The sequence below is a fragment of the Pelophylax lessonae genome (assembly GCF_965119305.1).
Source record: "Pelophylax lessonae genome assembly, chromosome: 6".
Lineage (NCBI taxonomy): Eukaryota > Metazoa > Chordata > Amphibia > Anura > Ranidae > Pelophylax > Pelophylax lessonae.
Window position 1 is genome coordinate 60,181,629 of NC_138773.1, and position 15,781 is coordinate 60,197,409.

General features: G+C 41.9%; 1 protein-coding gene across 2 annotated transcripts in view; it reads right to left on the reverse strand.

The window, feature by feature from the left end:
- Window positions 1-14,327: 14,327 nt before the first annotated feature.
- The window catches only part of LOC309558784 (hydroxyacylglutathione hydrolase-like protein), a 34,192-nt gene continuing 32,738 nt past the window's right edge, over window positions 14,328-15,781 (reverse strand). For both annotated transcript variants that reach the window (XM_082261841.1, XM_082261840.1), the window contains one exon: window positions 14,328-14,646. In XM_082261841.1, the coding sequence (XP_082117967.1) occupies window positions 14,478-14,646 (169 nt within the window). In that variant the 3' untranslated portion in view covers window positions 14,328-14,477. The remainder of the gene's footprint in view (window positions 14,647-15,781) is intronic.

Here is a 15,781-nt window from a genome sequence, read left to right on the forward strand (position 1 = left end):
TCGCTCTCCGTGATTGGCTCAGCGCGGTATACTGTATGTAGGCGAAGCTACGGTACATACGGTATACCGGTACAGGATTCCCGCACAGCCAGCGTCTTGAGATATTACATCTACCGGTAATACTTATACTTAGGGTATCTTGGAGATATTATGAGAGATTACATGTATTACAGTACTTGGGGTACCTTGGAGATCTATGAGAAATCTGATGTTTTTCAATGGTGTTGCCTTGCTTCGGAAGGGGGGTAGTCTTATACGGCGAGTATAGTCCAAAACCTATGTTTTAACTTGAAAATTAGGAGGTCGTCTTATATGCCGGAAAATACGGTATTTATTAATAAAGTTAAAGAAAAGCTGACATATATTTCTAACAGTTTGTGATCTTTTATTAGCTACTCAATGCCAGCACAAATTCTAAGGCAGTGAGTAGGCTAAACAGAAGGGCTGTTGCTCTCTGTGTTAGAGCAGCAGTTTCTCTACAGCCCTCCATTGTGCCTCTTGCTAAGTCACCACTACAGCACTGCAATCACCAATGTTTGCTTTCAACCCTGTAGATCTGAATACATTTTCAATGTTTAAACCAACTCTGCTCCTGTCCACACAGGAGTTTTAGGTGTTACCAACCACCTTTATGTGTTCCAGCTCCTCAGGTTACATTCTCCACAATGTATAATACAAAATAAATAGGACAACCAGCAAGGAGTGTGGGAACCTCTTATTATGGACACAGTAGGTGTGCAACAGACCCAAGAGTCCCTGGGAAAAAATGTTTAGGCGGTTTACCTCTCTAGTGTCTATAAAACACAGACATGTCAGAATTGGATAAAATGACCCTTTAATTGGCACACACAGATAATGTTTTGTTCCATGTGCAATGCAAGTCAAGCAGGTAGCTAAAGGTCCTCTACTTCTGTCTTTTTATAGGTGGTGCTAAGGCCAGTGACCTGATCGCATTTGCTGGGGACTCTCTAGACATGGATCTCACAACCTTTACATCTCTAAATCCAAATGAGGTGAAGGTAAGTCAGCACAACCTACTAAAGACCCTCATGTTTTATTCTTTTTCAATGGCAGGTATTATGTTTTAGGCTTCACATAACACACTGAGCTGCTGGTCCATACTTTATAATGAAATTGTACAATCATATTTATATTCACCAACATGTATACTGAGGCCCCACTGAAACAATCCATTACATCTAACGAGGCTGACACTACATATTTCTTTTTTAAATTTTGCTTATCTATAAGATCAAATCTAAACAACATCTAAAGGCCCGTACACACGTACGGATCGTCGTCATACAAACGTCGGCGGACGAAAGATCTGCCGATTGTACGCGTGTTAGTATGGTGCCTCCGACAGCTGTCTGCGCACAATCCGCGGACAAGAGTCTTTCTTGCAAACATGAAAATTTTTGTCTGCGGACACCAGAACGGACGATTGTTCGCCTGTCAGTACAGAAATCAGCCGACAGACCGCAGATTTGCAAGACTGGGCATGCTCAGAAAATAAAAAACACAGGGAAAGTTAACCATTACATGACATCACTTCTGCAGTCAGCTGAAGTCTGCGGACAAAATTCTTGTGCTGTCCTTGTGCTGTCTTTGCACTTTTCAACAGAAACCGACATCCCGGGGAGAAAAGACGAACGTTTGTATGACGACGATCCGTACGTGTGTACGGGGCTTTAGTGTATAAGGGTAGCCTGGTGACTGCTTTGCCAAGTCTTTATCAAGGCTTCTATGGTTCTTAGTATTTAGTCTAGGTGGTTTTCTGGTGTATCTTCCCCTCTTTTTGTACATAGGCTTTTTTATAGTTTTGTACGCTGAGCCATATTTGCTGACCAGACAAATAATCTGAGGCATACCTGGAGTCTCAATTTTTTAACACAACTTTATTACTAACATTTATCCTAATATGGAGGGTCTACTTGGTTTTCTAGACTCACTCAAAGCCTAAGGGCCCCTTCATGTGGGTGCCCTCTGTTCTGTCTCAGCAGGGGATTCTAGCTAGCGTTAGAGAGAATCTACAGTTGGATCATAACAGGAAACAGATGTTACATATGTGACAGCTGTGTTCATTCTAAGTTTTCCACCATCTGGTGATGAGGGAAATATGGATGGATGGCCAGATGTAAGCTCAGTAACAGTGGACCTGGAAGAAAACCTTTCCTGGTTGGTTGGACAAATCTGAACAGACCTAGATCTAGGTTGTTCAAGACTTGGGCATTGTATGGTGGCAGGGGACCCACGGTAGGCCCACTTGTTACTACCAGTGAGGTGAGAGATTTTGGGAGTTGTATTGGACAATGATAGAAAGGGCATCACTGAGGGAAACATATTCACTGCTACCTTCTACTGTTAACTACCAGATGTAACTTTTGTCTAATATATTCAGAATTGTACATAAATTTGCCAGAAAGCCCAATTAAAGTCATATAATGAGATATGTGGTCAGATTGGCGTTGTACTAAAAATCAGTATGTTCCTAGTCTTACCTCTATTTTCCAGACCGCAGTTGTATAGGATGCCTAAATATGACTGTGCAGTCCAATAGGCAGAAGAGTGCACAGTACACAATATAATGTAACAGGCCTGGTCAGACAAACCCCCATGCCTTTCTCTGCAATACATGTTTGGGTGAGGATACTTGTGATGAGAGGTGTGGCTGTTACTCAGCTCTGCCAGCACAGAGCACTGCAGTGTGGGGGCTGGAAGCAGCTTTTTCACTGTGAGAAAAAAAAGGTATTTTAAGGCAGTTCCTAAAATCATAATTCATAACAAAGCAGGGTACAGGGCTGATAACAGAAACAGAGACATTGGACTTTCATTGAGTTTTAAGCAAAAACAGTTAAAATACTCTAGTCAAACTTAATTTCCCTTTAGGCAAAAAAAAAAATAAATTTATATGTGTACAAGAAACATTATAACACATTTACACATAGCCCCAACAGGGCCTATTCGTGGACTAGGATTCACGTACATTCAGAAACAATGGGGTATAGAAACACAGCAGATTTTTATTTTCAGAGCAGTCTCTGAATAAACTTGATGAAAATGTAATACTTTTTTTCTCCACAAATTTTCATGCAGCTATTAAGTGTGCAAAACATTAAGAACTTGGTGGGAGTTAATGTGTTCGACATTAACACAATAGCCAACAGCACTGTGCTCCAGGCCTGGGCGGCATCACACACACAGATGGAGGTCAACAATCTGGGACTCGATGTTCAAGCCGGCGTAAAAGATCCAGTGCCAGATGGAGTCATCAGTGTCAAGCCAGGTATGAGCAACTACAACTATAATTAGGATAGATAGATAGATAGATAGATAGATAGATAGATAGATAGATAGATAGATAGATAGATAGATAGATAGATAGATAGATAGATAGATAGATAGATAGATAGATAGATAGATAGATGCAACAAAGTAATCTGAATAGTGGTTGTGTGTTCAATGACTTGCCCTCATGACTTCTCTTGGTTCTGGTGAGCTCCCACAACCCAGGGCTGCATCATAGGTGGAAGGGAGATGGTCATATGTTCCAACAGATGAGCAGAGAAGTTGGGAAGCAAAGGCCAGTTACGTAGTGGGTATGGGTAGACAATCAAGTAAACCAGATGCTTTAGTCTTCATATACAATGTACAGATACCCTCTTACGCATAGTCTTCTGGGACTGCCTAGGCGGTCAAAGCTTAAGAGGGAGCAGATACCTGTCAAAATCAGGTACCCTCCCTCTTCCCTCCCCTCTCCAAAAGTGCCATTTCATAAACAGGAGTGGGGAAGGAGGCCATAAAGCAGAAATTCCACTTTTGAGTGCAGCTCTGCTTTAAGTCCTTACCCTTACTAGGTACAGTACAGATGTGAGACCACTCAATCCCTGCTATAGCAAACCATCCAACTGCTATGGGGCCCAACACTGTCTGTCCACATAATACAGATGGTCTTTTGCAAATATATTTGGGTAAACTGAATTTGCCTACTATTTGGAAGATTGCTATGAAGACAAATAGCATTTTGTTTTGCAATGAGCATTGACCTGAGGATGAAGGGTACAAAGCCCCTTATGGGGCCCCATCATGCATAGTTACACCCCTGACCAAAGGAGGTTTCTTCCCTTCTATGACCATCCTAGCAAAGACATGTATTTACCACTGAACTCCAGGCAAATAGCCAAGTACACTGAAGAAGGGAGCTGTTTCACATGCCAAAGAATTTCTTTCCCCAAATCCAGTTCCTGGATTTACACAGCCCTGCCAAAGACAACAAGGGTGTCCTCTATCCACCCCTAGCTTGATGAGTGGACAGTGGAAGAGAAGCCTCAGACTGATGAGGTCCCCCATCTGCTCATTCTGCAGGCTCTTCTTCTTAGCATGTTCCTTGTTAAATATAGAGCTGTATTTTTATTTTTTTTGTGTTTTATATATCTGCTGGAGTTCAACTTTATGTACTAGGTATGTAATTCCCATTGTTCAGTTTATTGATAATGCCTTATTATTTTTTCACAGCCACTCAGACCTCCGGATCTGGAGTTCCTCGTTGTGCCTTTTATCTCCTCCTGGTCTGCACCTTGGTTGCTTTACTTCATATGGACAATATATTCCTGTAACATGCTACCTCAACACACCACCTTCCATGCTCTCTGTTAAAAAAAGAACTTTGCTAAGCCCCTAAAACTGCCACATAACCCAATCCCATGATCATTTCAAGAAAACAACAAATCCTTCTATGGAAAAAAGAACTTATCACATGCCCATGCCTTAACAAGAGTTGGAACGAATAAAAAGATTTGCCTGAGAACAATCAGGGACCACCCTTTGATGTATAAACTTGGTAAAGGACTGTAAAGCACATGTGGAAGAATTCAAATATGAACTATTCTTTATGGCCACTCCTCCTCATTCTTCATGTCTGAATTGATCTAGAACAGAGGTGTGAAACCTAAGGAACTCCAGATGTTCCAGGACTACATCTCCCATACTACTCTGTCAGCTAAGAGGCTGGCAAGGGAGAATGGGAGATGTAGTCCTCCAACATCTGGAGGGCCGCATGTTGGACAACCCTGATCTAGAACAATGGCCAGAAGCATGCTTGATGCCAATAGAACTATCTTCCTCGGTTAAGCTTTGTGTAAGCTATACTGTCACTTACCATGCTATTATAAAGGAGCTGGGCACAGGCATATCGTTTTTTAGGGTGTGAGGATATTAGATTAATTAATTGTATTTAATGATTTTAAAAGCTGCTTATTTTAAAACACTAATCAGAGTTCTTCTAGAGTAACCATGGAAGTTATGCAAATCAACAGTATTTAAATTTCTGCTCACCTGGGACAATATTATATTTAGTTGTATTACAAGGAAGAATTTCAGTTTTTTTTTTTTATACATTATCCATATTAGATCAGTTTTACTAGCAAACAGGTTACTGAGCTACAGATACAACAATCGCAATGGTTCATTCCATCATCACTAACACCCTGGTAACCGAGACGTCACTCGTCTATGAAGGAACTCAGGGATAGTATGACCTTAAAACATGATAATTTTCTGTCCAAGCCAAGCAGTCTACTTATAAAACATGTGTTGCACAAATCTCAGAAGCATTAATGGAACCTAAATTAAATGTCATGTAGTTTTTGTAAGATATTAATTCCTGTATTATCAGCGCCATCTAGTGGCCAAAATGTGGTATTGCATTCTGATTGAGGTATTTCAGACTATTTGAATTTTTCATAAGTAGACCCCTTCATTTTGATATATTATTTTTTTAACAGTCAGAACAGTAGATGTACAGGTTGCTATGATATAACTGTAAGCACACAGAATTCTGTGTCTATACAGAAAGTCTGCAGATAACTCTTTGGCTCCACCTACTGTCAGACTCTATATGTGTCAGTTACGCTGCTTGGAAGAGCGAGGTCTGCAAACGCCTAAAGCAAAAGACGATCTCTGCACATTCTATAGGGAAAAAAGCAGTGTCCAGTGTCGCACTACATGCAACAGCTACCATAATGATTTTGTATATTCCATGAAACCCTACATCTGTATGCTCAATTTTATCACAAAAAAACTTTATATTGATGTCCCAGAGCTATACTGCCAACATGTAATACAATACAGTATCTTACGTCTTTGCAAATAGTAACTTAACGATAAAGTACATGCATGAATATTATTTTTATAAATGATTGAATTTAATTGAGCAAGCATATTATATACAGTATTCATATAAATTAATAAAAGCATATTTTCATTAAAATCTGTCTTTATGAGCGTGTGATATTTAACCACCACTGGGTTTTGTATTTAAAAAAAAAAAAAAAAAAAAAACGAAAAAAGACAGAAAAACTTTTTTTTTTTTTTTTCAAACTTTTAGTTCTGTAAGAAAATTTTGTATATGAGTCATTTTTCCTCCTTCACTGATGTGTGCTGATGAGGCTGCACTGATGGGCACTGATGAGGCTGCACTTATGGGCACTGATCAGGTGGCACCAATATGCAGCACTGATAGGTATGACTGCTTGGCACTGTTGGGGCTGCACTGATTATTTGTACAGCTCTCCCCTGAGAGGAAATGCCGCTGATCAGCTCTCCTCTCACACTGTCAGTGTGAGGAGAGGAAAGCCGATGCCCGCAATGTTTACGTGTGATTAGCTGTGATTGGACACAGCTAAACACAAGGGTAAAGAGCTGCGTCATCGGCTCTTTATTGAGATTGGGGATGCGCCATGTCCTGAGGGACACAGTGGGCCGCCAATTGCCACGCTGCTTGCCCCTGAAGGTGCACAAGCACCGCGAGAATGGCAGGTTCTCGACATTATAGGACGTCCTACCAGAACAAAAAAAGCATGCCGCCTGACGTCATGTGTCTATATGGTGGGCAGAGGGTGGTTAAGCACATTGTTGGCTCTTTTATTTAACTTCCCATTTATTTCTATGTGTAGCAGTGTGTAGGCAGGTGCAGTCTATTTTCTCCTTCTGCAGGTGGTGTCCACCTGCAACAGCAATTTAGGGGAGGAGGAAGTAGAGTGGATCCTAGTTCCTTTACGATCTTTTTGGTCACAGAGAGGCAGCATGCAATTGATCTATCCCTGCTCTACTGGCTCAAACTCATGCAATTGACCTATCCCTGCTCTACTGGCTCAAACTCATGCCATTGACCTATCCCTGCTCTACTGGCTCAAACTCATGCAATTGACCTATCCCTGCTCTACTGGCTCAAACTCATGCCATTGACCCATCCCTGCTCTACTGGCTCAAACTCATGCCATTGACCCATCCCTGCTCTACTGGCTCAAACTCATGCCATTGACCCATCCCTGCTCTACTGGCTCAAACTCATGCAGTTGACGCATGCCTGCTCTACTGGCTCAAACTCATGCAATTGACCTATCCCTGCTCTACTAGCTTAAACTCATGCAATTGACCCATCCCTGCTCTACTGGCTCAAACTCAGGAACCAGGGTCCTAAATAGGCTCTGCCTGACTCAAGATGGCCACCAAAGTCACATGGGATGCCAGCATAGATGCTGGCATCCCATGTGACTTTGGTGGCCATCTTGAGTCAGGCAGAGTCTATTTAGGACCCTGGTTCCTGAGTTTGAGCCAGTGGAGCAGGGATAGGTCATCCGTCATCCGTCAGAGATAGTGCACAGCGTCAGGTTAAGGAATGTGCAGGGATATGCTCTTCGTCCTGGAAGCCTTCTCACTTGGGTACCGAACAGCCAGGCCTTATTTTGCTCCTTGAAACAGATGCTGTTGGCACACCTGGAACCTAGTGCTACTACTCATCACTGTTAGTCCAGCCGGTCGGGTTTTCTTCCAGCTGGGCTTGTGCATTATTAGACTTCAATTTCAATACAGTTCTGTTTTCAACTGTACTCCGAGTGTTTACTGCCACTGCACCGTCCCACGAGTGCATTGCTGTGCGTTAAAATACATCAAAACCTGCTGCCAAAATGCAACATTTCCTATTGTTTTTATGCACACTGCACATTTGTGTAAACTGAAGCAATAAGACATAAGGAATATCAACTAGAGCGACATAATGAATCATCTGCAACTAAGCACTGTGGTGCACTGCATTGGACTGTATATGTGCAAATAATCAATCAATGTATGGAGATGCAGCAGCATACAAATACAATATACGGTGCATTGCATACACTACTGGAATCCATTTTAACACACATTGTAGTGTGAGCGCTGATATTACACTGAAACCTATCTCCACTACTTACCTCCCCAACAGTACATCACAGATGGTCACAGGTAAATCATGTAAATAAACTGACACAGACAATAATGTCAAAGAGCAAATTTTATTAAGTGTATAATGGTTTTAGCACTTCTTCCATATAATTTACATCTATACTTTTCACAAGGCCCATAGTAAAAAGAAATCACAAGAAAAAAAAGGTTAGTCTTTAGCACCAGCATGCCTGTAATGTGACTTTTTGTTTATTTTCCTAGATCATTGTAGCTCAAACATTAGGGTTTCTATTTATTTAAAAAAAAAAAGTGTATATATATATATATATATATATATATATATATATATATATATATATATAGATACACATCTATCTATATATTATCTATCTATCTATCTATCTATCTATCTATCTCTATCGCTCAATGGTCGCAGCATTAAACACAGGTGTAGGAAATAATTCCCATAGTGTGTCTACTATGTGTGCATCTCCTATGATAGTCAGCTCCACCTAGTGGTTATAATGTGGTCTTTTCCTGAAATAGCCCTATCAGGAAAATACTGCATTATGGTTACTAGATGGAGATGCTGGTCATAGGAAATAAACTTATTAAGACACATTACAGGATTATTCATAATGGCTGTGCATATGCCCTAGCATTCCAAAGCTACTTTTAAATAACCAACTGCTAGGTGTTAGGGGTGCCATTTATAATGGAGGATGGATACCGCTGTCAAGAGGATGCCACAGTGTCATTATGTGGAGCCGGTGCAGTCCAGAATCTTGACAGGTCATGGACCCTGGCGCACCCACCACCACTGATACTAATTAAAATGAATGGGTTGAGTGTGTAGCAAAAGCATTTTAGATTTCTAGTTTTGGATATAGTAGGGAAGATTAGAAATGTAACTACTCTCAGGGGCTTCAATAGATTTTCCCTTACCTCCTGTCTTGCTGACAACAGTTTCACCAGACAGAAACAAAAACTCTGACCAGGGGTAGACTGACAACTCATGGGGCCCACTCTGTCCACACTCAAGCCACACAAAGCCCCACCTACAAATTGCAGCTCAGCCACATAGAGTGAGCATTTAAATATCTACCACAGCATAGCCTGCATGGAAGTTCCTGGCTTCTTTCTGTAGTGTGTAGCCTCTCATGGGGCCCCCTATTGACCCTGGGCCCTCGGGCAGTGCCCTAATCCCCAAATGGTCAATCCTCCCCTGACTATGACAGACAGCCCCCTACTGTATGAAAAACGTTTTTTTATTTCAGTCTCTGTTGCTGTGGGAAAATTGTATTCCCATCTACGTCCCTGTTGGAGAGATTCTCTCACTTCCTGTCTGGTAAAACGTTGTCAGCCGGACAGGAAAATCTAACAGAGCCACGGGAAGCACTGAGGGTTAATTCACACTTAAGCTTTCCATTTCTATGCATTAAAGCACATTACGGCGCACATTACCATGCATTGTGTAAATGCAGCGTCTAAAATATAAACAAAATTTCCAAAGCACGACACTAGATAGAAAAATGGGCATGTTCCAATTTTTTAACAATGCAGCGCACCACAACACATGATATGTAAGTTGTGGAGCTCTGACCTGTCTTGTAGGAGTGCCATTGACAATGAATGACACCACAATGCACATACAGCAGGTGTATTGTGGTAATGTGGATCGGCAACGTACATGTGTGAATGGGTCTGAAACACCTAACAGGGGTTTCATTTTTCTTCGCTTTATTTAAAACTAAAAAAGTTTTCTCTGTACATATTATGCACTTTAATAAAGTTGACCACATTTAATTTAAAGTGATTGTATAGGGATTTTTTTAAAATAGCAAACATGGTATACTTACCTGCTCTGTGCAATGATTTTGCCCTGATCCTCCTTTTCTTGAGGCCACTGCTCCAGGCTCCCCCCCCCCACCCCCTCAGAATGCCCCCGTAGAAAGTCACTTGCTATGGGGGCACTTATGTGGGCTCCAATCCTGTTCCATGTGTCCCCCACTTTCTCCTCACAGGTAGGGATTGACAGCAGCAGGAGCCAATGGCTCTCACTGCTGTCTCCGTGTCCAGTGAGGAGAGAGAGAGAGTGAGCGTGCAATTGCTCTTGGGCACAGCACTGGATTGTGAAGGGGCTCAGGTAAGTATAAGGGAGCGCTAGGGGCTCCACACAAGTTTCTTTTTTTTTTTTTTTTACCTTAACGCAGTGGTCCTCAACCCTGGCCTACAGGGCCAACTAACAGGCCAGGTTTGCAAGATAACTGAAATACATCCCAGGTGATATCATTTTCTGCTCAGTGATTGCAGTACTCTAGTCTGCATCTCCCCAAGGTAATACTTAAAATCTGGCCTGTTAGTGGGCCCTGAGGACAGGAGTTGAGGAACACTGCCTTAATGCATAGAATGCGCTAAGGCAAAAAACCTTCTGTCTTTAGAACCACTTTAAATGCTTGCAATGAGAACTGTCTGAGTTGGCCCACAGCAGCCAGATTTAATTGGCATGGATTTTGAAAAGAAGGAAAACCTGGTTTTCTATACAATAATCCTTACAGTTCTTACTGCAGACACCTTAATATTTAAGCTCTAATTTTGTAAATTAGAGCCACCCAAAACATTTTTTTTTTTTTTAATAGAGACCACCCAAAACATTTTCTTTTTTTTTTTTTTTTTTTGATAGAGAGGGGGGGGAGTCAGAACCTCTGGTCAGGTTTATATTGCAATTTCTGTAAACAAAATCTCTCCATTTATTGTAATAAAATAATTTTCTAAAGCAAAGTACGGAAAGGTGAGAATGTGTCAGGTTTTTATTGTAGTCTCTGTACCTACTGGGTTGAGCTCCTAATTCCTATGTGGCCTCCAAAACACAAAATGCAGTGAAATCTCCCAAATTTAACAGAGGGTTGAACCCTTTCCCACTCCCATTTTGTCCCCCCACCCCCACCCAAAAAAAAAAAAAAAAAAGAGCCCAAAACCTACCTACTAAGTATTCTTAAAGTCAATAAACCAATAACAAGTATTTTTTAGTCGCATTGACAGGCTGCCTTTCAAGTTTCACTGAAATAGCTGGGACTTCTAGAAATCTATCAGTGCATTATGTTAGCAAACTCCCAGACTTCCTCCTCTTTTCCAAAAACAGGCAAAATGCAAACTTATATAAAGTGATCAATCGCAAAGTCCTCTCTATGTTTCTTTCTGATAAATCCTAAGAGCCAAGTCACGTAAAAAGCCTTAAAAGCGGTTTAGATCAGCAATGGAGTAAATCCCTCATTTCTGACAAGGGATGGGAGACCCTCATTTCTGACAAGGGATGGGAGACCGGCTTATTGTAAGTGTGATCACCCTTCTCCATAGCCAAGGTCAGTTTTTCTCTTTCATTTAGGTGACATCCCTTCAGGTATATGCTACAGTTAAAGGATCGTTCCCCTTTTATTAGTGAAATGAGGCATGCCATTTATCACATCTGGTTGAAGATCCTTGTGTCTGGTGCAAAGTAAATTCCCTGTTCAGCTTGAGGAATTTTGTAGCACAAATACATACAGAACCACAGCCAAGGAATTGCCATTACTCAGCCATAGAAATGCCAGGAAAAGCCTTAATGCCAACTCCAAAGAACAGCTAAATGGATATTCAAGAACTTTCAAAGTGATGCATAGGCCCTTGTGATCCACAACAGCACAGCAGAGGGTTGGTGAATTACAAGAGAGCAACATTATGCACTCCTGTGCCACTGCCCTGCCTCCTGCTCGAACTTTGGACTACTAGTGAGCGGTACTACACCTCTAGGCTCTCTCCCTTCTATATCACAGCATGGATCTCCCACTTCCACCCAACTCCTCATAGATCAGGAACCCTCACTACCAGTCTTCTTTTAGGTGGCCTTTGAACGCTCTATACAGAGACACATTGTTAAAAACATAAAGCCAATTAAAAAAAACATTTAAACACAAAAGCAAACTGAAGGATGTATTTTGTATATTATCCTGAAGTTGAACTCCAGACAAGAAGCTTGTTACAAAATTGAAACACAATCTTGTGCTCCGGGAACCCTTGATACAAAGCACAACCAGCAGCTTACCCTTCAGAGGAGCTGCAACACAAAGTCAAGCATGGAACAGCTGAACACTGTTGAGACCATGCTCTCTCTTTCGGTCAGCATATGTGCATACAGCAGAGTACTACTAGTGCTGCCCTTCCATGCCCCAATCTGAGTGCTGCTGTACTACTAGTGCTGCCCCTCCTTGATCCAGTCTGAGTATTGCTGTACTGCTAGAGCTGCCCCTCCCTGACCCAGTCTGAGTAATGCTGTACTACTAGGGCTGCCCCTCCTTGACCCAGTCTGAACTACAAGGGCTGACCCACCTTGTACTGCTAGGGCTGCCCCAGTTACAGTAATGCTGTACTGCTCGGGCTGACCCCCCTTGACCCAGTCAGAGTAATGCTGTACTGCTAGGGCTGCCCCATTCATCATAATGCTGTACCACTAGGGCTGCCCCTCCCTGACCCACTGAGAGTAATGCTATACTGCTAGGGCTGACCAAGTCACAGTAATGCTGTACTGCTAGGGCTGACCCAGTGACAGTAATGCTGTACTGCTAGGGCTGACCCAGTCACAGTAATGCTGTACTGCTAGGGCTGACCCAGTCACAGTAATGCTGTACTGCTAGGGCTGACCCCCCCTTGCCCCATTCAGCATAATGCTGTACCACTAGAGCTGCCCCTCCCTGACCCAGTCCGAGTAATGCTGTACTGCTAGGGCTGACCTGGTCACAGTAATGCTGTACTGCCCCAAAGCACTGCTTTACAAAGTTACAGAAGACTATAAGCCAAATTCAGGTTCCAACTAAACTTAGAAATGAATGCAATCAATCTTAGTGTATATTTTTTATTAACTGTCGCTTTTATATGTTGCCCAGAGTCCAACTTTAAGTCTTTATTCAGGGAACATTTCCTTATACAAACTAAAATGCCCCCCGGCAAAAAGCAGAAAAACTGCCCATAACAACCAGATTCAGACAGTTGTAAATAAAATTTAAAAAAACTCTGATCCCTTGCTTATTAACATAAAGAAACACGAAAGTCCATGGTTTCTGAGTTAGTTGTATTCATTGATTTAGCTGTCCTTTGGTGGGGTTCTTTAGTCTTTACCGAGAAGGTAAGGCGAGTGCTAATCAATTAGGAAAGGTTTCCATTTAAACAAAGTTGGACTCAATACTTTTGCCGAATGGCTCTATCCCTGATCCTGCCATTTATCTTTGGCATGTAAATGCCATCTAGCTACAGCTCTATAGTCATTAGAATGGGCTTTCTGGTCTTGAAGGAGATGCTACAAAAGAGCAGGCTGCTGTGTTCTCTGGTGCTAGCTCCACCCATTTTCTAACCTCGCAAACAGCAGACTGTTGCGTTTTTTCTGGTTAAACTTTACCGCTAATCTGGCACCACAATGGCCTGGCTTATACCTACAGGTGCATAAGAAACAAGTCGCATAGCACAGAAGAGGGATGAAGGGATATGTGACAGCACTGGTGCTTGGCGACTACCCCAGTACTGTTACATGGGGGCAGGGAGAGTCCTCAGCTGTGTTTAAGCTCCAAATGTAGTGCCTTGGAGCTTACATGGCTACTGTGGAAGAGAAAATTAAAATTAAGTAAAAAAAAAAACTTGTTTTGTCTTACATGGGCAAAGCACGAGTTCGCTTTAAGTGCTGCTGAGCAACACTAGTACTGAATCTGTATGGGGTGGACTGTTTAAATCTAAAGCTGTCCATGGAGTAACAAGGGTGGGCAGTTGTGCAAGTATGACCCAACCTTCTCAAGGCAAGTCTGTGTCAGGGCATTCTAATAAACTTGTATGAACTGTCCTTACAAGTACTTGTCAATGGAAAGCGAAAGAAGTCAAGGAGTAGGCATCAAGGTTTTCCAAGCTGTGGAGTTGCCATCTTGCCAGACAAAGCTTGACAAGCTCAGGGGCAACCCAGATAGGAGATCATCATTACCCCCTCCAACTGAAAACAGCCAGACTAGCCAATTTCAGGTCTATGGTTACCCCAGGACTGAAGGTAGATGGACTGGATTCACAGACATTAGTCACACAATGTTCCCAGGATAGCATTAACAGTTTACAGTCTTGTGGCTTGGAGTTTGTTTTTAAGCAAATATGTATGAAGCATTCCTGCTCCAAGTCTCTACAGCATAGACTGTATGGCTCTGTAGATGTTCAGCTTTGGCAAGATGCAGAGCTTCAGCCTCTTCTCATTATTTCTGCGGAGGCAGGGATTGGTTGAGAAGACTCAATTGATAGGCAAGCAGTGCTGGGATTGGCAGTCGATCTTTTGGCTTTTTGAAATCGTCCTTCTCTTTCCGCAATACCCTCATTACTTCCACCGGATCCGTCTTCCCCGTGAATTTCTGTACAGCCTCCTCCCTTTAAAATATTATACCAAGAGCACTGGGTTTTATATGTAAATGATATATAGTTTTTTTTTTTTGTTTGTTTTTTTAAATAAGTGGTAGATAAGGAGATGTCACAGTACTTTTGCAGAAATATCTGCAGATGACACATACTTGATCAATGGGTATGTATGAAAATGCTACATAATCAAATAGGACTGATATTATATATATACATATATATACACATATACACACACACACACACACACACACACACACACACACATACACACAGTATATAGAAACTAACAACACACAGTATAGAAAATAATGACCCCCTTTAAAATGTTGATGCTTTGCAGCCTGTAATAAAGACAGACACAAAAATCCCCAACCCAATTCTCTCTTCCTCCATAATTTATGGGTGGTTGAGGTTGTTTCAGAAGACAGACAAAGTTTTAGTTTTTCCAGCTGTATTTACTCAGTGCAACTTAAAACATCCGAGTGAAAGATATAACACCAACTTGTCAGGGAAAAAAAAAAAAAAAACAGAATCACTGAGCTGGAAATCCCTCCTGGCTTGTAAACTAAATTGGGTGTAGTTAATCACCTTCTCAATGGCACACAAAGCCATTTAACTTTCAACTGTGGTCATTTTGATTAGCTCAGCATGAAAAGAGCTTTCCTGGATCATTTCAGTCCTTGGTAGTGCAACTGAAGCAAACAATCAACTATGCGTGGCAAGGCACTTTCACCTGGATAAAGTTATGGACAGGCAGAAGTCAGGAGGTGGATACAAAAAAAAATGTCAAAGGCTTTATCAACGCCTAGAAGCACAGTGAAGTCGAATAAGAAGTGGAAGGTATTTGGTAGCACACAGACTCTCCCCAGATCAGGACGTCGTTCCAAACTGGATGGAAGAGCCAGAAGGAAACTGGTCAGAGAGGCTACCAATAGGCCTACAGCAACTCTGAAGCAGTTACAGGAATTTACGACAAAGATTGGTCAATGTGTGCATGTGACAACAATATCACAAATTCTCCACAAATGTGGCTTGTATGGGATGGTTGCAAGAAAAAAGCCTCTCCTCAAGAATGGCCACGTGTAGTCACAACTGAACTTTGCCAAAACGCACCGTGAAGATCCTGAGGCCACATGGAAAAAGG